Genomic DNA, 24,606 nt, shown 5'->3' on the forward strand with positions numbered 1-24,606 from the left:
GCCAAAATGGATCAGGCATATTAGTCTAGACAGGGAAGTTGTAAACTGTGTTCCAGAAAAATGACTTCTGATTCTGTTAGCTTGTTGTAAGCTCCTTTATCTTACAAGAGGCTTGTAACTTATTGTATTAATATTTTAAAATACAACAGTGTTTGAGTGTATTATTGTCTTGATTGAAGTCCCCAACCATGCCCAAGAGAAGAGTGACGGAAAACATGGATCAAATATCGAGTCTCCTAAGCTATTCAGAAGAAATGTATTGACTGGAGTGTTGGAAAATGTTAATTTGCATGTACAAGCATGTCATACTGCTAGACACTGGCAAGATCTCCAGAAATAGATTTCTGGATTTAGATGATGGCTTATAAAAATGCCTAGTACTACTTTTCTATAAAAAGAGGGGCCGGAACTCACCATGAAGATCTCCCTTGTTCTCTTATAATGGCAATGGCACCCGCCTGAGAGGGGACTGGCGAGTTCTGGTGAGCTCCGAATGAAAAAAGCCCTGCATATGCCGAACACACTTCTGCTTTTCTTGACTCATTTCCCCAGGGAAAACCCACACTTTACCACTGAATCGGAGCAAACATCAGTTGGGTTTTCCATGGACTGATGTTTGCTCAGATTTAGCAGTAAAGAGCGAGTTTTCCTGGGGAAAGCAGCAGGGAAAACAGCTCAGACCCCTGCTTTCTAGGCACGGGACCAGCAGAGGTGTGGATGAGCCTGAAAGGCAGTGCTGTTGAGCTTGCTCAGATAAAAGAATGAAAGCAAGGAACTGAATCAGCAAAGATGTTTACAAAGGATTTCCTGGAATAGAAGTCACGAAACCTCCTTTCCTGTTTCCAGAAATGGCTCCATAATCCCCCCCTGTCATTATAGTGTCAACATGGTCAAATAAATCCCTCTTTACGTAGAAGAAATAAGACTAAGATACTTCCAGATTAGCGAGTGATCTTGGAAAGTAAAAGTCCAGTAAGTAAGTGTGTGTGTGTGTGTGTGTGTGTCGCTTGAAGGCGCTCAGAGGAGGTGGAAGGAGTAGACTAGGAGAGCAGCAAGCTCTTATATGCAATGACTTTCATCTTCAGTAAAGAGCAAAATCACTTTTCTCACTTCTTTAAAGAGGACTTGGTCCTCTGTGACAAGCAGTGGTTTTAGATGGGAACTATAACGGCATGTGACTGGACATAATCCTCTTAGTGTTGTTACATTCCAGCTCTCCACATGGGTTTAGTATAAGCTGGTAGCCTTTCAGATTCAGAGGATAGGTTTGAGATGTTAGCAAGTGATGGTGTCAGTTTTGCTGGTTAAGGGTAATGCTTGACTGTTAATCCTGCAGCTCAGTGGATCCTGGATCTTCCATTTATGTGGGACTGAGGCTTAGAATTTCAGTGATATAAATTTTTATTTCCTGCAAGTATACCCTAATAACAGAGTAACTGAAAATGTGTGTGGTGGGTGTTATTCAAGTCTATCTTTCTCACATATACTCTACCGTATTATTCTGTGTATAAGACTAGGTTTTCCCCCTAAAAAATAATGTCAAAAATTAGGGGGCGTCTTATACACGGGGCCATCTCCCCCCCATTTTCTTAAATCTGAGTCCCCAAAAACAGGGGGCATCTTATACATGGAAAAATACAGCAGTACTCTGTGTAGGAAACTTTATGTACCTTTATGAGAACTAAGCCCTGAGTTAACTATTTTGGGGGTTCCTTTTGTCTGTATGTGAATGAAAGGGGTTCAGCAGCTAGAATAAGCAGCCACAAAGTTTTGGGAACCTTGCCTTATATACAAAAGTGCTTCCATTTCATAGTGTGTGGATTTTTCTCTCTCTAGAGCAGGGGTAGTCAACCTTTTTATACCTAACGCCTACTAAGGCATCTTTCTTGATGGTAGTTTCCTTACCGCCCCCCAGTGCTCGATGGAAGGAGGATTCAGCTTGTGCCGTAGAACCCCCTACCACCCACCTAGAATCCTGAAACGCCCACCAGTGGGCGGGAGGAACCAGGTGGACAACCCCTGGTCTAAAGAATAGAAGACAGAAGTTTGTGCAAAATTGTAGACATACTGACCGAAGGTAACCTTCAATATACTTTCATGTTCCAAGCCACAAGACTGAAAAACTGAAAGAGAAATCTGTCCCCATGTTGCTTTCACTTCTAGGTTTGCATCTCAGTTTGATTCCTGTAATGACTTGGGGAAAGTACCACTGTGCTGCTATGTAATTGATTTCCACTGAAACAACAACCTGTTCCTCATTTAACATTTATTCTTTTCATAACAAAATGAATGCATATAATTTTCTTTTTCTGATTTCTGACTGTTGGAATCTTGCAACGAACAGCTGCAACTTGATTTAAGTACATTTAATAAACATTTTGAAAATCCAGTTTCACGGCAGTTTTCAGTGTGCAAAGTACTTTATTTCTTGTTGATCCCCACAACAATCCCCACAAACGAAAAAACCTGTTGGATCTCTTGGTTGGTTAGAACGTGGTCCTGATAACACCAAAATCTCAGATTTGATCCCCATATTCCTGCATTGCAGCGGGTTGGACTAGATGATTCTCAGGGTCCCTTTCAATCCTGTGATTTATGGTTTTGAACTTCAGTGGTTAATACACTGTATGTCTGTGACTCAGATAATTATATTTGTTGAACTTCACAAGGCCAGTGAAGTGAGAGGCAGCCAAAAGCAGGATTGCAGGCAGAAATTTCAACAATATTAATTTTAAAATGCTCTCAATAAAACATATATTGCACATATCTAAGTAAGAAGGTGGGTTACTACATTTTTCAAAATGGCTCCTGACTGCTTTCTTTTATTCTACAACATCACAGTCTTTCCCTTTCCCTATTGAGAAGATGGTTTCAGGGAGATAATGACATTGGAAAATAAAGTAACCCAAGGACTTGTTAGAGAACTGTGAAAGGCTTTGACACTTGGGTAAATCAGTCACATCTTAAGCGAACATGAACTTTTTCTTTGAGCCACAGCACAGTACACCAACACAAGGGAAAGAGAACCTAGACCCCAATTATTTAGCCTACGTTCTTTGAAAGAAATCCAAATTTGGTGTCCCAATTATTGAAGGAACTGTATTCAGTGCTGATGGTGACCTTGCGAGGAGAATGCTACAAAAACTAAGCTTCACGGCACAATGAAGCTGCTCTGCTGGACTGTCACATCCCACAGTACAAAAGAAGCCAATCTCTTAGTGAGAGAGGAACAGAACATTTGGAGAACAATTATGTACGGTCTGTTGGCATGATGTGTATTTAAGCCTTTGGTTTTGTGTTTAATTTGGCTTCCGTTTTACATGTAGTACTCTCCTTTATGCATGCATTTGAAATCTTAAGCTCACGGAACAAAAGTTCTAGAAATTTTGCAGGATAGATATTGGGGATGACTGAGAACTTGGTGTTGTCCATTTCTCCTGGGCAGAAAGGCTGGAGACACAGGGCCATCCCACCCATCAGGTGGGGTGAAGCAGCTGCCTCAGGTGGCAGAAACGCAAGAGGCAGTGCCCCCACAGGCATCCTGCCCCAGTGCCACCACCGAAGCAAACCAGGCGAGGGAGGCTTTGGCAGCCGTGTAGAGTTCTGCCACCCAGAAATGCGGCGGGCGGTGATTTGAGGTTTGCAAAGCTAATCTGTTAAGCTCTTGGATTTTGTAATGCTTTTGCCACAATACCTGTAGCCTTAAAGTCTAGAAATGACTGCATAGGTTGTGATAGGATTAAGGCAGTTGATAACATACATAAATATTTTTCTCACACTCATTTGAGAGCTTTCTGTGTTGTATATTGATGCTCAGCTGAGCCTGTTGTAAAGCAGAGGTGGGGAACTGCCTGGCCAGCGGGCCAGATCCCTGAGTCCCCTCTCCTCCATAAGCCAGCTTGGATGGGGGGGGGGGGGCTGGTGTCATGGGATGGACGCCTGTGAAAGTTCAGTAAAGGCGTTGGAGTCCAGCCCTTTATCTTATTCTGATTCCAGACTGCTCCACAACTGCAGTTTTCTTAAAGTTGTATATTTTCCCCAGTGCTACTCCTGTTGAGCTGTATTATTATATCCAAAATAGTGTCATTCAGCTAAGATTACAGACTGAAGAAGGGAATTCAAATGCACCCAATTGGTATATGACACAAGAAAGTCATTCAGTTTTTGTTTTATTTCTTACAGTGTTCTTACAACATTTCTTTTTATGTTGTGAACCACCCTGTGATCTTTGAAGGGCAGTATACAAATTTAATTAATTAATTAATTAATTAATTAATAATACAATCTGATGTGTTGCCAATTTGGTTTTCCTTTTTTTTTTTTTAAGAATATTTATTCCAATTTTTAAGTTACAAAAAATGAAGAAAAAACAAACCATACACATGTTACAAAAAACAGACAATAAAAAAGAAAAAAGAAAAAACAAAGAATCACAATAAAGAATAACAAAAATCAAATTAGACCTTTACAACCTTCTTCCCTTTTACTTATTTCCATGACTTCCTCTCACCTCCCTGCTTTGTATTCTAGTTTAAATCGTATCTCCAGCAAATCCTTCTAACCTTATTTTCTTTTACTTATTTTAACATTCGAAAGTATTTAATTCTCCTCTATCCTCATTTTACACTTCATTTTTACTTATTCCATTATACCATGTCTGCCAGCCAATTTGGTTTTCCTAATAACTGCTACTTGTGAAATTGTGAGGGGAGTGGTCCTACGGCTGTGGATCTCAAGCATTTTTCAGAGGCCTTATTTTATTTTATTTTATATACCATCCTATACCTGCAGGCCTCAGGGTGGTTTACAAGATAAAATTACAATAGAAAAACACAAAGCGCATAATCAAAATAAAAACAAAATAAAAATATAAACAAAATATAATCAGGAACAGCCTCCCCCGCAACACACATAGTTAAAAACAATTTTAAACAATTTTAAAAACACAATTAAAAAGCAGGTCTTCCTTCCTTGCTGGGCAAGGAAGTCCGTAGTCTGTCAGGCCCTAGGACTTAAAATTTTCTTATCTCTCTTCTGGACCCAGTAGTCAGGGAAATTAGACTCCTTTTATTCCTAGCAACATTTTTGTCCCCAACAAAGACAATTTGGGACTGGAAGACACTGTTCAAGATTTTTTGTCTTTCAGTCTTCCTGCCTCACCCCATCAGCCTTAAACAGTGGAGACTTATTAGAAGTCTTACTTCTTGCTTCTGTCCTCTTGACATTTTGTTAATGCTGCCGTGCTTTGTCAGTATCCCAAAAAAAGGTTTTGAACGATATTTTAGAAACTTGTCCTTCCATAAGAATGGTTTGCATATGTACTTAACAGGAATAATTTTGTATATCACTCTCAAAAGTATGAGCATGCTGAAACTTGTTATCTAATATGGGCCAGTATTTTTGCTTCCAGTGGAGACCCCCACTTAGTAGTTTCTTTTGTGATTTTTTGGTGCCTCCTAGTGGAGAAATTACACAGATCAATGCTATTTGAAGTTAAAAGGAGTAATTGCACAAGTGCCTGCGAAGGAAACTACTTCTATGTGGGACTGCTGTTTGCCAACACAAAGTTCTTGTTTCTGTGCCAGGCAACGGCACCTTTCTATGTTCTGTCGCCATCTTCTTTCCTCAAATGATTGAGCTCCAATTACAGCTTCTATGTTTCAGTTTCCTTTAGGGTTGCCATACGTCTGGGAATTCCCGGATGTGTCCTCTTTTGTGGGTCCTACATGCCTGTTGTGGGGGGGATTTTACATTTGGAAGCAATTGTCCTGGATTTGGGGGTTTTTTATGTGGGTGGGTGGCTCTGGTTGGTTCAGGCTCTGGCTCTGGCACAGGCAGCTTGGGCTTGGACTCTGGCTTGGGCTCGGCAGTGGGGCTATTGGGTCGACTGCCCTAAAAAAGCTTGCCGCTTCCACTTCCTGGGTATAATAATTCATGCAGCTTTCAATAAATTTGTGAGCAAGTCCTTCATAGCCTGCGAACCTTCCTATAAATTGATAATAATGCTACTTCTGGATCTTCAGTCAGCTTTAACCCAGTGATTTCTGTTACTTCCTTAAACACCCTTTGCCCCCCAAATTGTAATTATTTACACCCCCACCACATGTGAACATAATTCCCTGTTTCCTGGCATCAGACCATCTCCAAATTAATTTATAATAATTTTCTTTTATCGACTGGACCTAATGGTCAGGGGTCCCTTTACCTTTTTATTCTTATAGACGTTTTCAACGTACGTTTCTCCCATATTTCCCCCCCAGCTTTGACTATCTATTTGCCATGATGTCTCCTTTTCCCACACCTCTTTTAAGTGATCTTCTTGATCCTCCATTTCTAGCAATATTTTATAAATTTCACTGGTTTCCCCTTTTATAGCTGTATTTTCTTTTTTAATCTCCCCTTTTAATAATAATTTTTTTACAAATTTTGTATATTCTTTGCAGTTCTTGTTTTCCCTTAACCATTTCTTTGCCCATTGCTCCAGTTGTATACAGTTATACCATGTTATTTTACTTCCTATTAGAGCATCTCTTATTTGTTCTTTGCTTCTCATTTTCTCTACCCAATCATTTATTTTAAGTATTTTCTTCTCTTTCGCTTCTTTCTCAATTTCCTTTTTAAAATTTATCGGGAAGTCTTCTATCATCACCACCAGGGTTAGTGGGGAATTTGCTGGTATCAATTTTCCTTTATATTTCGCCCATATCTCAATAATATTTTTTAATAAAGGATTTTCAATATTCTGCCACTATTTTCTATTTGGTTTGATAAAAATATATATTCACTAACTTCTCCTTCATTTCCTGTGTACCACTCTCTAACCATTCTAACTCTCCCTTGTTCTGTTATCCCATGTATGACATATCTTAACTGATTTGCTATATAATATAACTTTATGTTAGGGAGCCCCAGTCCACCTAATACTAATACTAATACTAATTCCCCTCATCACTGCTTTTATCCTATATTATTGCTTGAGTACTTTGGCTCTTCTTATTGATCTCCCATATATCTAATAATTCTTTCCCTATCTTATTTACTGTTATTGAAGATCCTCCTGTCTAACCTCCATCTTCTGGCTTGCTTGTAATCGTTCTTTATTTTCAATACCATATTAACCAATGTGTGGTCGGTTACCTTTATTATTCCAATTTCCGTATTTGTTATTTTAGAACACTACGATTTTTGAAACAAAGATATAATTGATCCTTGAGTAGGTCTTATGCACTGGCGAGAAGAACGAAAATTTATTCTCTCCTCCCCTCATCACTCTCCAAACATCTTTCATATCTTGCCTTTTCATAATTTTAGCTAATCTTGTAATTGTTATTACATCTTTCCTCTGGAGTAGGATTTGACTTATCCAGTCATTTATCTAATACCATATTGAAATCTCCTGCCATAACCATATAACCCTTTTGAATACCCTCCATTTCCTTAAACACTTCATCAAAAAATTCCCTCTGATTTTCATTGGGAGCATAAATATTAATTATAGTGTATTCTTCCCCCGCCATTGTTCCCTGAATTATAATGTATCTTTCCTCAGGATCTTTCTTCATCTTTAATATACTAAACCTGCATCTCTTTGAAATTATAGTTGCTATCCCTCTTGATTTTGAAGTACCATATGCTTTTTCATAATTATTTATACCTCTCAGTCTGAGTTCATTAACAGCCTCTTTCATCTGATGCGTTTCCTGTAAAAATATTATAACTTCTTTATCTTTATTCAGTAATGTTTTTATCCTCCTTTTCATAATCGACCCCAGCCCTCTAATGTTTCAGGTTGAAATCCTTATTTCATTATCAATGAGTTAAATGTACTTCTTAATTTCTGGTCTCGTGTCTTATGATACTTATAGAACCCATTACCCATCCCATTCAATCCCCTCCCCATCCCTCCCACCCCTCCCATACCCATACATTCCATTTTGTCTTCCCCCCTATTTTCCTGAGCTATTTCACCTCTCCCATTGTCCTAATTGTTGTTGTGGGGGGGGCGGGGGGGGGGGGCTCCTCTGATCACGGAGCCACAGCAGAACTTCTTCTCCCATTATGTTTGTTATGTCTTCACTCTGATATAATTTCGTTCAGCCTTTACTTTCAGTCCTCAATAGTCATTTTTTGTCTCCTGCCACCCCCAGTTCCATGAAAACAGGATGCTGGATTAAATGGACCACTGGCCTTATGTTTCTGTGTACAGGATGTTTCTGAAAAGGGCCCCTTATAGACAGCCAAACCAGCAGTATTAGTATGGTGCTCACAAGGATGTTCACTGTCTTCTTAGAGGAGGGAGAAAGGTTGTTTTCTGCTGCTCCAGAGAAGCGGACACGGAGCAATGGATCCAAACTACAAGAAAGAAGATTCCACCTAAACATTAGGAAGAACTTCCTGACAGTAAGAGCTGTTTGACAGTGGAATTTGCTGCCAAGGAGTGTGGTGGAGTCTCCTTCTTTGGAGGTCTTTAAGCAGAGACTTGACAACCATATGTCAGGAGTGCTCTGATGGTGTTTCCTGCTTGGCAGGGGGTTGGACTCGATGGCCCTTGTGGTCTCTTCCAACTCTATGATTCTATGATTCTATGATTCTATGATTCTTAATATTACAGGAGATGTTTTCACAACAACATTTCTGAAGTAGGAGGGGAAACAGGAGTTTGTTCTAACGTTCTAATTAACACTTGCAGCCAACAAACACGGCTGTGCTGCCATTCCAAAGGAGAGGGTCATCTGTGAAGGCATTTATGTTTTGAAAGTGCTTGGACTTGGATTGACTTTAGACACCAGTAACCCACTCAACAAGGGATGCAGGTGGCGCTGTGGGTTAAACCACAGAGCCTAGGACTTGCCGATCAGAAGGTTGGCGGTTCGAATCCCTGTGACGGGGTGAGCTCCTGTTGCTTGGTCCCTGCTCCTGCCCACCTAGCAGTTCGAAAGCACCTCAGAGTGCAAGAAGATAAGTAGGTATCGCTCCGGTGGGAAGGTAAATGGCGTTTCCGTGCGCTGCTCTGGTTCGCCAGAAGTGGCTTAGTCATGCTGGCCACATGACCCGGAAGCTGTATGCCGGCTCCCTCAGCCAGTAAAGCGAGATGAGTGCCGCAACCCCAGAGTCGGTCACGACGGGACCTAATGGTCAGGGGTCTCTTTACCTTTACCTTCAACCCACTCAACTAACACGGGAACGGCTCATGTATGCCATTAATAGCCAACCTTCTCAGGTCCACCAGCAAAGCAGGTTCCACTTTAAATATATTGCATATGCCTGTCCTTCTCCTTATATTTATTGGCATTATAAGGCCATACCTTGTTCTTCTCTTTCCAGGATGAGGGGGCAGGGGGTTCCTATGGAAGGCGGCATTCCCATAAGCAGCTTTTATCAACCCTGTGCAATGTGCTCCACTTCTCAGAGTCCACTCTCTCACTCAATTGTTAAAGGTAGCCCAGCTTCCTTTCTCTGCTATCTGAACATTGTGTTTTCCATCTCTCTCTTCCTGTTAAAATATACCTCCCTCAAAAACACTGGTGGCACCACTGACCCCATGTGTGGGTCTCACCCATCAGTTCAATTGTTATGCAAACAATTGATTCCCCAACAGATCAGTTGACTACAGAACTGGGAGATCTGTATGGAAGTTCACAAGTCCCTTGGCTATCAGATTGCTTGTTCATTGACTAAATGTGACTTGCAAATCATCATGTATGTGTTTTTAAGAGCTCCTGTAAATTGGGAATGAGACTGAGGAAGGATGCTTTAAGACAGGGGTAGACAACATAGTGCCCACCAGATATTTTGTACCACAGCTCCTGTCATCTCTGACCACGCTAGCTAGGTCTGATGGGAGTTGTAATCCAAAACCTCTGGAGGACTTCATGTTGGCTACCTCTGCCTTCTGAACCCCAAGAGCAGTACCCAATTTCTTCTGTTCCTCTTCATCTTACATGCCCCACCCCATTTCAGTGTGATTTTGATTTGCTTTTCTTGCTCATCCTTCCACTTTTACAGCAACACTTTCTGCAGCAAAACAGGCAGCACTTCAGTCAGATAAATAGGGCAAGGAGTGTCGGTTGCAAGCCCCCTGCACAGAGGCTGGCTCCTCTCACTGTCCTCAGAGCTTGCTTACCGGTAACCTCCTCTGGCTGACATCCAGACAGACCAGGGAGATTTTGATAGGCGACATTTTCCCAAGAGTGGGTAAAATGCACAACCCCTCTCTCCTGCCTTCGCAGGGGAAAGAAAATAAGTCAGAAATCTATTTACATGATGTTTATTTCTGACATTACAGCACTAGAGAAAAACACGTCCTTTCAGTTCAGTTCTTCCAGCACGTCAGGCAAACTTCCTGAACATGCGCACACAGAAGGTTTCAAGTTACACTCTTCACAAAGACTTATCCAGCCTGTGAACGTCCTGGGAAATTCTTCTTTCCCACAGATAGGCACATCATGTGATGTCAACAATCTGGCTGTCTGCAGCGGTGATGTTTCCATATACTGACATCCTCCCCCATATGAATCATTGTTAGCTGCGGACAAAGCTTGATCCAGAGAAGAAAACAAACAGTTGTTATACATATAACAATCCCCTGTTGTTTCAGTTCCACCCTTGGAACTACCCGCCACTGGTTTCACCAATGTAACTCTCTGGTTGTCTGTTTTTCAAGGAACTAGTGCATCTGCATTACCTTGGCTAGGAAATATAGTGTTACGCTTAGCAACTACCTGTTGTGTCTTTGTCTCTGACTTAGACATACCCTTAACCTGGCTTGAGTTGTCAGCAATAGTAATACATGCAACAGCTGAACTAGCAAACTCTTGAGAATACCTCTTTGGTGGTACGCCCTTTGTGATTCTCTCAGACCTGCGTATGAGGTGCTGATCCTCTTTGCTGACTGGTTCAGTCTCAGGACTTTTCGAAGAACCAGTTCCAATAGTAAACAGTGGTTCATCCTTAACCTGTGAAGATCTAGCTTTTGTGTGTGAACCTTTCTCAATAACTGTGTCAACAGAACTCTCTGAGCTTTCTGTGTCACTTTCAGTATCACTATAATCAGAATAATCAAATTCATCATCTGAATCATCAGCAGTGGGAAATGTGTGAAAAATTACTCTCTCCTGTCCAGGAGCACTCTCTAGAAATTTTGTGAGAATCACCTGACCAGATTCAGACAAAATTACTCTGTAGAGACTCTTTTCATAACCCTCAAAAATGCCTCTGGCATTCTTCACCCCATCTGGAGTTTCCGTCCTGATTTGAGATCCAAAAACCTTAAAATGTGAGACAGAAGGTTTTCTGCGGAATAGCCTCTCAAAAGGAGAACATTCCATACCCTTTGAAACCTTTCTCACCCAAGTGTAACAAAAACATGATAAAGATTCAGCGCAATACTCATGTGGCAAGTGTGAACTCAGCAATTGTGCCTTCATGCCATTCTGCAACACTCTGTTCACTTTTACACACACAGTTTTCTTCCATGCAGCCTCTGAAACAGCAACCTTGTGCTCTATCCCTTGCTTCTCCAGGAAATCCTGAAAATCCTGTGAAAGAAAAATTGGTTTCTCATCTGTGAAAAGAAAATCAATTTTAGCATCATGAATATTCTTAACCTTATCACAAAACTCCTTAAGCCTTTCTAAGGTTTCTCTGGGATTCTGCAACATGTAAATCCATACATATTGAGAAAAATGATCAACAAATACAAGATAGTATTTTGCATTGCCTCTAGATGGTGCTAAAGGACCAATTACATCAGCATACACTCACTGAAAAAGACTGTTAATCTTTGTTGCCTTTCCTCTTGTGTCTTCTTTCAAGATACCTGCAAGAGAAAGCATTTTAGATTCACATGCTGTGCACATTTTATAGTCCGATTCCTCAAATGTCAACAGATACAGTCCATCTTTCTCTCTGGCAGAAAGATACAGCTCTCCATCTTTGTAGATTTTGCAGCTTTCCTCATCATAGGATAACACCAGTTTCTTCTTAGTTATTTGAGAAACACTCAGCAAATTGTACTTGAAATCTGGAACAAAATAAACATTGTTTATAGTCAAGTTCAGGCTTTCTAGATACACAGTTCCGATCCCGGTCGCTTCCATTTCCTGACCATTGGCCAGTTTCACAGTGAAGCGTTGCTTCTCAAACGTAGAAAACAGTTCCCGGCGTGATGCCATGGGTTGCGTCGCTCCTGTGTCTACAATAAATGAGTTCTCCACGGATGATGTGGCTTTTAGTGACATCAAAGCCATATCTGGTTTTGCCTGGGACTGGATACGACCTTTGCTTGAAGCCTCAGGCTTTACAGAGCTCCCTCTAGCTCCTTTCTCTCCTTTCTCCTGACGTGGTGTCTCCTGACGAACAGCGTTCTGAGCTACAGCTTTCTCCTCTGTAGCAATTGTAGTGGGGGTGCTAGATTTCCAAACTTCACTCCCCCCCTCAGCAACAGCCATTGCAGCAGTGCTAGGATCATCAACAGCAACAGCAGCAACCGTCCCTTCACTTCCTTGTTGTGGCTCAAAGCTCCTCCCAGCTTTCGATGAGCTCTCAAGAATTTGGCTAGCTTCATCTTGGCTTTCCCCCTTTGGCGCAACCAATTCTCGGTCCTTGCTTCCCACCCCAGCTTCACAAGCTTTGCGGAGTGACTCCCAAGTGACCCTTGGTTCTGCTGCACCCTTTAGGACTGGCTCAAGATAAGCGTCCACATTTTCCGCCAAAATTCTCAGGACACGCTGCTTCAATTCACTTTGAACTGCAGCCTTCTTCCCCTGTGCTTGTACAGCACCAGGCTGTGGGGTTTGTACTAAGTCCCATAATTGCTCTCCCACCAGCAAGAATTCCATTGCAAATGACCATTCTAGCCAGTTTTGGCTATTCAGTTTCTGAGAGAACAGAGCTATCTTTATCCCAAGCTGCAGCTTCAGCTACAAGCTGGAAAATCCAATAGTCTATTGGGCTGTTTACAAGCTGCTTGCACATGGCAGTCAGCCCAGCTGCCTGGAATTTTCCCCTTCCACAGAATCTGTAAACAACAAGCCTTCGCTGCAATCCAACAGCAATCAGCAAGGTGCACTCTGCTTTGGAAAGTCCCCTTTCCAACTGTTTGTTTACAACAAGCGTCGCTGAAAAACACCCAGCCTTGCTTTCGCTTTTGAAGCTTTTTTCTCTCTCTATGCTCTTTAAGCTAACCAGCTCATAAATTTTAGCTCAAAAAGTACTCACGACTTGTCGCATAGCAACGGAACTTCTTATCAGCTCTGGAATGCGAAGTATGTGGCCTCTCTCCGCTCTGTTTTATCCAAAACAGGAGCTTTTTTCTCAGTGAACCGAAGACTTTTCAATTCGTGTTCACCATCCAGCCATAAATCAGCATCGCAGAGGTCCGTGGATCGCGGCTTATCAGCAAAAAAAATGTCTCCCACCTGGTGCTCATCCGTCTTGTTGTTGCAACCATCCTCTGCTACCACTTGTCGGTTTGCAAGCCCCCTGCACAGAGGCTGGCCCCTCTCACTGTCCTCAGAGCTTGCTTACCGGTAACCTCCTCTGGCTGACATCCAGACAGACCAGGGAGATTTTGATAGGTGACATTTTCCCAAGAGTGGGTAAAATGCACAACTCCTCTCTCCTGCTTTCGCAGGGGAAAGAAAATAAGTCAGAAATCTATTTACATGATGTTTATTTCTGACATTACAGCACTAGAGAAAAACACGTCCTTTCAGTTCAGTTCTTCCAGCACGTCAGGCAAACTTCCTGAACATGCGCACGCAGAAGGTTTCAAGTTACACTCTTCACAAAGACTTATCCAGCCTGTGAACGTCCTGGGAAATTCTTCTTTCCCACAGATAGGCGCATCATGTGATGTCAACAATCTGGCTGTCTGCAGCGGTGATGTTTCCATATACTGACAAGGAGTACAACAGCCAGGAGGAAGGCAATGACGTCAATAGAGTGATACTGGATCCAGTAGAGGTCATGTGCTGCCGGCCTCAAGTGGGGAGCCCCCTTGTGCTTCATCACAAACTCCACCCAATGCACCGCAAGGTCAAGAGGTTCAATGGGCCTGTCCAGGTGGAGAGCTGAGAGATGCTGGATGTTCTCTTTATACCTAAAAGAAAGGAACCTCTTTAGGAAATAAATATTACAGGGAAATAAAACACACAGCATATAGGAGCAGATTTCCAAAGCATTTGAAATCCAAGTGGAGTTGATACTGTTCTGAGAGACTGGGGACATGGGATGCAAACCCCTCCCCTGTTCCTGTGTGTGCAGATACTTCGGGATACTCTGTATACAGCTTATACAGGGTGACTGAGGCCAGAGTTCCAATGCTTTTAGTAGCTGAACCCTAAGTTTTCTCTGGTGGATCTTTCACATAGCTGATCTGTCTCCTACGTGACAGCTGCTGCTAATCACAGGTCCTTGGAGATAAAAATGGAGAATGATGCAGTGTCCAGGAACTTCTGTGGGGCAACTGATGATACTGGTGACCACCAGCAGGTGGCAGTTGGAGGAGGGATGATCTCAGTCAGTGTCTCTTAAAGACAGAATGTGGCCTGCTGAGGGAAGCAGGAGCTGGTAGGTAGTCAAGAACAGGGCCACTTCCCAATGTGGAAGGAGATGCCCCCTGCCTTCACTGCTGCTTCCTGACATTTCCTCCAAGGCTGTCCTTTTCCATTCCCTTCAGTTGCCCCACAGTGACTGTGTAAACTGGAAATAGGATGGTATGAATCAGCACAGGGTATAATAACAAACAGCAGATTTGCTGGCAACCCTTGGCAGAAACAGCGTTGCCAAGGAGCAAAGATGGAATATTGTGCAGGACAGTGGTTTGCGATTGTTATGGAATGCTTTCCAGATTAACCTGTCTGTGAAGGAACCCCTGGAAACTCCTGTGCATTATGGAGGATTTTGGAGAATACTCCAGGGCACTTGGCTCACCTGGAGCACTGGCGCGGCTTCTTGGCCCTCCCCCCTGCCCCCACTTATTGTTAGAAGATACTCATAGAATCATAGAGTTGGAAGAGACCACAAGGGCCATCGAGTCCAACCCCCTGCCAAGCAGGAAACACCATCAGAGCACTCCTGACATAGAAATCCATGCTGACTATTGGTGATCACAGCATTCCTTTCTAGGTGCTCACAGACTGTTTGCTTAATGATCTGCTCCAGAATCTTCCCTGGTATTGATGTCAGACTGACTGGGCGGTAATTATTTGGGTCCTCTCTTTTCCTCTTTTTGAAAATAGGGACAACATTTGCCCTCCTCCAGTCTGCCGGGACTTCGCCTGTTCTCCAGGAATTCTCAAAGATGACTGCCAGTGGTTCTAAGATCACATCTGCCAGTTCTTTTAATACTCTTGGATGCAGTTCATCTGGCCCTGGAGACCTGAATACATCTAAACTAGCCAAGTATTCTTGTACTATCTCCTTAGTTATTCTGGGCTGTGTTTCCTTTGCTGAATCATTTGCTCCAAATTCTTCAGGTCAGGCATTGTTTTCTTTATCGGAGAAGACTGAGGCAAAGAAGGCATTGAGGAGTTCAGCCCTTTCTGTGTCCGCTGTTTGCATTTCACCATCTTCTCCTCTGAGTGACCCCACTGTTTCTTTGTTCTTCCTTTTGCTACGAACATACCCATAAAAGCCTTTTTTGTTGCTTTTAACCTCTCTAGCAAGCCTGAGTTCATTCTGTGCTTTAGCTTTTCTGATTTTGTGTCTACACGTGCTGGCTATTTGTTTGAATTTCTCTTTGGTGGTTTCCCCCCTTTTCAATTTTTTGTACACATCCTTTTTTAATCTTAACTCAGTTAAAAGTTCTTTAGATAGCCACCCTGGCTTCTTTAGGCACCTTCCATGCTTCCATCTCATTGGTATTGCCTGAAGTTGTGCTTTTACTATCTCCCTCTTAATAAACTCCCAGCCATCATGAACTCCCTTTCCTTTTAGTATTACTGTCCATGAGATCTCACCCAGCACTTCCCTAAGTTTTATGAAGTCGGCTTTCTTAAAGTCAAGAAATTGAGTCCTAGTATGCTTGGCTGCTCCTTTCCACTGTATAGTAAACTTCAGAAGAGCATGATCACTCGCGCCTAATGATCCTTCCACTTCTACCCCACTAACCAGGTCATCAACATTGGTTAGGACCAGATCTAAAATGGCTATATCCAAATATATCATTTCGTTGTTTATGTTCTATCTGTCTTATAGTAGTTTCTATGTTAGTTATTTCCAAAGTGTGTCTCTACTTGAGACTGTAATATGAAGCTTTGTTTCTGTATCAATATGATATACTGTATGTATCTTCCTGATCTTACACAGTGACAAGGGCTGTGGGTGGCGCTGTGGTCTAAACCACTGAGCCTCTTGAGCTTGCCGATCAGAAGGTCGGCGGTTCGAATCCTTGCGATGGGGTGAGCTCCCGTTAATCTGTCCCAGCTTCTGCCAACATAGCAGGTCGGAAGCACACCAGTGCAAGTAGATAAATAGGTACCACTGTGGTGAGAAGGTAAACGGTGTTTCTGTGTGTTCTGGTTTCCGTCATGGTGTCCCGTTGCACCAGAAGTGGTTTAGTCCTGCTGGCCACATGATCCGGAAAAGCTGTCTGTGGACAAACACTGGTTCCCTTGGCCTGAAAGCGAGATGAGCGCCGCAACCCCATAGTTGTCTTTGACTGGACTTAACCATCTGGGGTCCTTTACCTTTTTACACGGTGACAGTACAGGCTCCTAAACAGCACCACAGCACCACCTGCAGGGTCTACAAAGACAACACTCCAATTCACAAGTTTACTGCTTTGAATGAATAGATCATTCATAAACTGATAGAGGACACATAAAACATTCAAGCTCCTTACATACATATGTCAAACACATTGTCACAAGCAGAGAAAAATGCCCAATTTCCCGGTAACCATTATTCCGCAAATCAATAGTTGGAACATGTCCAGACAAATAAAGGGCTTCTCCACATGTCCGTTTACTATGCATTTGCTCTTTGTTATGTGAGCAAGGTTTTTCAACGTGTACACATCATCCTTAACAAAATGGCAGCCCCAAATTCCTACACATTTAATCCAGATTTTCCCAATCCATGGATAATCCACTGAGGAAAAATGGCCCAGTACAAAAATGTAGTCACTGCTGACAGGGAAGCTTCTTTGGTGGAATCTGCACACATATAAAAACCGTTCTGAAAATGCTTTTTGAAAAGTGTTTTTAAAAATACGTTGAATTTTCCATAAGGACCACTATTGCCATCTAGTGTGACATTGTATATTACACTTAAAACACACTTAAACATTTTATTTGCAGCTGTATAGCTGAGTCTTTGGTGCACTTTATTTTTGGGGGAAGGTAGTTTGTCATGTACCCCTCTGGGTAGGAGGGGCTTTTATTTTCATACCCCTTACCTGTATATGCTGCTCAGCTGAATACAATCTAGCCATTTCATTTCCAGTGACCAAAATGCTGCTGCACACTGAAGGCACAACAAAAACACATCTAAAGGCTATAACTACTGTAACAATATTCAACAACAACAACAAGAGCACGGAGGTCTTGTGCAGGCCTGCTCTGGCACAGGAAGCCAGTGATAATTCTGTTTAAAAATATATACCATGTCTCTGCAAAAAGAAAAGAAAAACACCCCACAAGCCTCTATTTTGCCCACCATCAATTGGCTTGAACTGGTATTTATCTGCCCCCCCCCCCCCAGTTTAGCCATCTGTCCCCACCCCCTTTTGCAGCCACCACAAATCAAGAGCTCTGTGACTTTGCTGCTGCCACTCTCTGTTCCACCTCTATTCCGCTGAGCAGCAGCACTGCCACTGCTGGGAGGGCACTTCTTTCCCAAACACACAACACACACTGCAAAATAAAAAATTCCTTCCAGTAGCACCTCAGAGACCAACTAAGTTTGTTATTCGCATTCTGAACCAGGTAACTACATTATCACTAATTTCAAAAGTTATAGCAACCAGTTTAGTAGGCATGTTTGTTGAAAAAAGTTGGATTTTCAGATTGTCAATTTGATGTAATTGTTTAAGCTGGTCCTCTCTGTGATTCTTTTTTGATTTAAACCAGTCCCCTCTGCATTCAGGTCGGTAGTTCAAGTTTGTGAATAGCTATGTGAGAAGGAAGCAATCCTCCCCATCAAAATTATCCACCTATAAGCAATTGTCCTGAAGCAAAATATTTGGTTGATGAGTTCAAACTCCCTGACCCCACCCCACCCAGTGAGCATAATTAGAGTGCAGTATGGAAAAAAAACTGGCTTTTGGACATGTAGTGCTCCTGAATAAAATTGTGTTTAAAAGGCAAATGTACCTGTGAATGTGAAGACCCCTGGAGATCAGAGAGAGCTGAATTAAGGCATTCAGGAGTAAAGTTGGCTGATCTTCCTTTGCAGGAATGGCAAAAGCTGAACTATGACATCTATACCCTACGGCAAATGCGAAGGGAAGTGAGAAACAGGTGGAAATGCATTTTGGAAGATTTGGGTAAGCTCAGGCTATTTTCTTATAGTTAACATACAAACAGTATGTATATGTGAGGGAGGGAAATCTAATAAACACACAAAAAGAAAAACAAAGATACTGTGTTTTTTGCTCTATAGGACGCACTTTTTTCCCTTCAAAAATGAAGGGGAAATGTGTGTGCGTCCTATGGAGCGAAGACGCCATAGCCCCGCGACCCTCTCCCGGCTGGAGAGGTGACGCGCGGCTAAGGCAGGAGCCTCTCCGCTGCGCCTTTCCACTGCTCCCTGACCTGCTCTTTGGGGCTGGTGGTGGGCTTCCCCCCGCCAGCCCCAAAGAGCAGGTCGAAAGGAACCTGAAGCCTGGAGAGCGAGAGGGGTCAGTGCACACCGACCCCTCTCGCTCTCCAGGCTTCCAAGGTAGCCGCCTTGGCACCTTGTTTTAGAGCGGGAAAACAAGAGGGGGAAAATTCTCCCCCTCTCTGCGCAGCGCCTCCTGCCGCTTCGCTGAAGGGGCGCTGGGCAGAGAGGGGGAGAATTTTTTTTTCTTGTTCTCCCCCCTCTAAAACAAGGTGCATCCTATTGTCCGGTGTGTCCTATGGTGCAAAAAATACGGTATATGCACTCAATTTTGTGTAATAGTGAGATATTAAAAAAACCAAAAACCCTATTACTTAATACTGTGCCCCATTTCATTTTACCACTGGGTTTCCCATGTGTCTGCAAGATGAAGGCTACCTTTTTATCCTTTGCAAAGATATTTGCAGTAACCTGCATTTGCTAACATGGGACTTAAAATCCTGTCCTAGGTTTTCTGAAGGAAGCAGATACCCTGTTATCAGTGACCAAACGAAGCATTGTCAGTGACTCTCAGAACATGAGCAAAGCCCGAGAGATCCTCTTGAGGCTGTCTGAGGAGACAGCTATTTTCCCAACAAGCTGGGAGCTTTCAGAGAGATACCTCTTTGTGGTGGTAAGTCTTGACTTCTCTCTCTCCTGTGATTACTTTTTCATACGCTTTTATGGAACTGCTCAGTGTGATTTGGAAAGTATATTGGATTATGACCTAGTAGTGCCTGTCTAGCTGCATACAGTCCTGTTCAGGATTGGACTAGGAATGACCTATTCAGCACAAGATTCTACATCACTGCAAGCTTGCATTAATATAGAAATATAGCAACTTTTGTGCCAAGAGCCACAGATGGCATATTGACAGTTGTCTCTGGCACTGAATCAAGAGTTGGTTTCATCTGGTTGCTTTATAGACACTTCCTTCCAAAGAAATCTGCCCTAGAGTGTGAGCCGAGAAGACAGTTGCTAGTACCCCAGACATACAGATAGACTGTTTTACATCTGGCTCACGAAGCTGCCTTTTCAGGACACTTGGGGCTTAAGCACACACTGGGAAAGGTTGCTAGAGAATTTTATGGCCTGATGTGTTTCAAGATGTTATATATCATGTCTTGTGATGTATACCAATGAGTGGGACATGACGGAGATCATAAGCGTTTCCCGTTACAGCCCAGTGAGATTATTGGGGAACCATTCACTAAAACTGGAATAGAAATTATTGGCCCAATGCCACAAGCCACAAAATTGGCAAGAAGTATAACTTAACTGTTATTGATTATTGTACTTGTTTTTGTGAAATGATTCCATTATCACAAATTAGTGCCCCTTTTGTGGCAAGAGCTTTATTAAGTGTTTTTTCTCGCTGGGGCTTACCACAAACTGTCGCCAGTGACTTAGGTGGAGCTTTCATGTCCCGGTTAATGCAGCATATTTTTGAAATTACTAAAATTGAACATAGGACAAGCCCGGCTTATTGTCATTGGATCAATGGCTTAGTTGAAAGGCTGAATAAATCTATAGGGTGCATGTTGCTGAAATAGCTCATGGAAAAGAATGGGACCAACACCTTATGTTTTTGATGTGCACGTATCCTGATTCAGTGCTCCTCAAACTAGTATATGGGAAGTCTCTGCGCAATCCATTAAGCTTGTTAAAACAACAGTGGGAGGGAGTGTTGTAAACAAGCCCTTTGTCTGTTTAAGATTATATGCAGAAGCTATGAACAACCTTGAGTGATGTTTGGAAAACTTCCCAAGAGAGTCTTAAAGTTGCCCAGCAGGGCCAAAAACGTCACTATGATAGAAATTCTACCTGGAGATAAAGGGTTGAGTTTGCATGGAGTTCAGACGCTTTTTCTCTCATGCAGGATCGTCTCATTGCCCTTGATGCTGCTGATGAATTCTTTCGAATTGCCAGTGCAACATACCCAAAGAGGGAAAGATGTACAGTGAAAGAGGAAGTCAATCTGATTGCGGTCCAGTTCAGTTCTTCTCTGTCATAACACTGATCACCTTTGGATGGACTTTTGATTTTGAAGGGATTGGCCAGAGTAATGTGACTTCTTCCTTCAGGAAACTAGTATATCTCAGAAGTGCAGGATAAATCTAGAATGATGTACCTGTTGTATAGCGTGATGCAATAGAGACTCACCTTGACTCAGGAGAAAGTCTGTGATTGGAGTCTGCTATAAGCTTTGGTGCTAGATTAGATACCGGCGGTAGTCTTACAGCTGCAGTGAATATTAAAAGTGCAGTGACAGAAACCTCCTGTACTGCTTCCGATGTAATGTTTTTCTCTTTGACAGCTTGGTACAATTGGTACAGTTATTTCCCATAACTGACTATTTTCCTGTGTTCCTGTTTAAGTGGGATTTTAACAGGGTGGAAAGTTAACTCCTTTTAAAACTGCCATTTCATCAAGTTCCTTCTCTCTTGAGAATACACCATGTATCGTGCCAGGAAAACTCCTCATATCCATCTATGCAATTAGAGATTCTCTGTGTGGTAGATGTGGGTGACGTATTCATCAACAATGGCAGAATGTTGTGAGAACCATCAAAAACCATACTGCAAATTACTTCCTAGCAGCAAAAGAGTCTTAATTAGCATTTTTAGACGTGAAGAAATCAAATCCTGCTATTCTGAGCTGGTTTTGCCTCAAGATTCAAAAATCTACAATGGCAGTTACTGAGCTTTCCTCATCATAGCACGAATCCATTGTTCCACTGAGAAAGATTATTGTGTAAGCATCTTTTTAAAGATGTTGTATTGAAAACATCTGCAAGCCTTCCTTTTGTCCTAGATCCTTATGCAGTAGCTATTGATTCCAGTTGCCTCCTTTGTTCCAGCTGGTATTTTTATCACACACTGAACTTGGACATTACGGTGTCCTGCGGTTTTGCTCGAAATGGAACGTTTAGTAATTGAGGGGCACTTTTCTTTTTGCACTTGCATCTATTTTTCACCAACCTGTTGGAACAAATGTGTTTATTGAAATCTATATTGTGTTACAAAAGCTAATGATACAAAATGTTTTAATATAGCCCAAATAGTATCTTGCTGTTTTAGTCTGGTAATGAGCAATGGTTTTAAACTACGGATGTGGTGATGGTTCATTGTCACTACTACTTTTTTAAAGCAAAAAGCTGGTGCTCTCACCAGATGGTATTTGGTTTTTGTGGTTGCAACATACCTAACAAAATGGCAAGAGGTATTTTAAGTGTTTGTACCAGTGATGTTAAAACAGTTATATAAAATGTGTGCTTTGTCACTTCCTAGGGAGGAAAACTGTATTGATTCTATACTTTCATACCTTAATTTAATAAATAAAAAGTCCCTATGTGATTCTTCCCTATTTTGAAGTATGTTTTGTCTTTGTAAAGCAGATTAATGAATGCTAGACATATTGAGGTTCCAACCATTTTTCTAAGGCAATTTAGAAATTGTAGAATACAAAAAAACTATCTGGTCCTTGCAGATTACTTTGTGAAATTTACAATGTAGTTCTATGCATACTTACTTGAGAACAAAGTCCCATTGTGATCTATTGGTTACTCTCTAGAAAGTATGTTTGGGACTGCAGCCTAAGCATCATGCAGAAGTAGAGCTGCACTGCATGTTGTTCAGTTTCAGTATTTGGGTGAGAAATCACACACTTTCTCCCCCCCCCCACACTATTCATGGCTCCTTTGCCTCAAAATATTTTGTTGGGAGTTGCTACCTGATAGGATGATTCCAAGGATGCTGCCCAGGTAATCCTGATTCATTGTGGAGTGCCATTTAATTTCTGTTCCTGTACTATATTTAAGGATATTTTGTAAGCCACTGAGATCCTCTTGGGTCTATATAGCAGGATATACATATTCTACCTAATACAAAAAGTCTTGTGGCCTGTCTCAGTAACATTTTTATTACAGCAAGTGTTCTAATATCAAACATGTGTTCAACAGGTTACCACAGAGGTGGTGAACTTGTTTCTCTCCAAATGTCGCTGGACTCCAGCTCCCATCATCCCTGGCTATCAGCCGGCCGACTGAAGTTGTTGAACTTCAACTCACAACGGCATCTGGGAGAAGCACAAATTCCCCATCCCTTGGTTGCAGTGATTAGGGCTGGAACCAAAGGTTTCCCTTTGCTGACCGAAGGGACTTATTCTGCCAGGAAGACTTACTGTGTCCACAGAAGGGGACCTTTTGAATCTGAATGCAAGTCTTCCCATGAGTAGCTGTTGTTGTGCATCTAATATCAACATTTATGCTCCAGTTCTTTTCTGAATCATTTCTAACAATAACACTGGTAGGTTCTGGGCTGTGGGATCTGATAATGGCAGCTAGCAGATTGAGGTTGAATCCTGACAAGACAGAAGTACTGTTTTGGGTGACAGGGGGCAGGCAGGTGTGGGGGAATCCCTGGTCCTGAACGGGGTAAGTGTGCCCCTGAAGTCTTGGGTAGGGTTGCCCTACATCAGGAATTTCCTGGACATATCCAGAATACTGCAGTCAGAAGCAGTGTCTGGGCAGAAATGGGCAAATCCGGATCTTGGCAGTGTTGGTTTTGTCGATTTTCCTTTTAAAAAAGCTCAAAAACGACAATTTTCTTTTGCTCAACAACTTTGGGCAAAACTAAAAACTCAACAACTTTTGTGGCAACCCTAACCTTGGGGTCATTTTGGACTCACAGTTGTCCATGGAGGTGAAGGTTAATTCTACTAGCTCCACCTGTTATGCCGGCTGAGACCCTTCCTGCCCGCAGACCGTCTCCCCAGAGTGGTCCATGCTCTGGTTATCTCCTGCTTGGACTACTGCAATGTGCTGTACGTGGGGTGTGATCACTTTGGTATGATGGTTGCAGATTCAATCCCTGGCCTTTCCAGTTAGAGCTGGGAGGGTCCTGGTCTGAAATCCTGCACAGCTGCTGCCAGTCCGTGTAGACAATACTGAGATAGATGGACCAATGGCATGTCTCAGCATCAGGCAGCCTCCTGTGTTCTCCACTCAAATGTACTCTCCCAGGCTGCCGCGCCTCCACTATTGGAAACAGTGCTTAGGAAATCAGAAAAAGTTATTTGCCACTATAGCCAGAGAATTGGGGCAAAATTTAGGGGTAGCAGATTTTGGACAGATTTATTCAAAATATGCCCGTCTTGAGGCTCAACCTTGCTGTTTCCTTAGATTATTGTTGTAGCAACAGCAGGCAAGTAGCATCAAGAAGGAGCTGGGTGTTTGCATTGGGAACGGTTCAAGATGATGCCACCATATTGTAGTCTAGTAAGCTTCTTGGATGCCCATTATCCCCCACTGCCAAGAGGAGATGGCTAGTCAAGGAGGGCAGGGCCTAGTCAGGGCCACTGACTGGTAGTCCTGTTCCTGCTGTAGTTCTCTGGCGTTGTCGACAAGGTTCTCCTCGGCATCTTTTTCCCTCTGAATTCCACAGGGTGGCAACATAGACTTTAGAATGCCAGAATGTGGAGGTTGCTGTTAGCTGTGAGTTCTTTCACCTCCATTCACTCACCTTTGCCATGTGTTCTTTAAACCTGCTCTCTGTTTTCAGGAAGTATGTAGCAGAGAGAGAAAGAGGCACTTTACATTTGAAGGTGCTGGTAACTGAATTCCCACCTTAATTCTCAACTAGGATTTTTTTTATATATATAAGGCAAACACCACAATTCTATGATTCTATGGAATGTGAGGTTAGGGAGAGAATTGGTGGGGAAGTAATAGGTCTTTACTCAGTCAAATAAATAGTCCCTGCAAATTCTCCCTCCCTGCTGCTAGTTTTGAAATATCTTGCC

At 42.4% G+C, this 24,606-nt stretch overlaps 1 protein-coding gene across 1 annotated transcript in view; it reads left to right on the forward strand.

The window, feature by feature from the left end:
• Positions 1–22,170, forward strand: part of MREG (melanoregulin) — a 35,604-nt gene extending 13,434 nt beyond the window's left edge. The window contains exons 3-5 of the mRNA XM_081019500.1: positions 18,400–18,490; positions 19,275–19,438; positions 20,684–22,170. Of these exons, the coding sequence (XP_080875626.1) occupies positions 18,400–18,490; positions 19,275–19,438; positions 20,684–20,818 (390 nt within the window). The 3' untranslated portion in view covers positions 20,819–22,170. The remainder of the gene's footprint in view (positions 1–18,399; positions 18,491–19,274; positions 19,439–20,683) is intronic.
• Positions 22,171–24,606: the final 2,436 nt, after the last annotated feature.

This window comes from Podarcis pityusensis (genome assembly GCF_964106645.2).
Source record: "Podarcis pityusensis genome assembly, chromosome: 1".
In the NCBI taxonomy this organism is placed as follows: Eukaryota; Metazoa; Chordata; class Lepidosauria; order Squamata; family Lacertidae; genus Podarcis; species Podarcis pityusensis.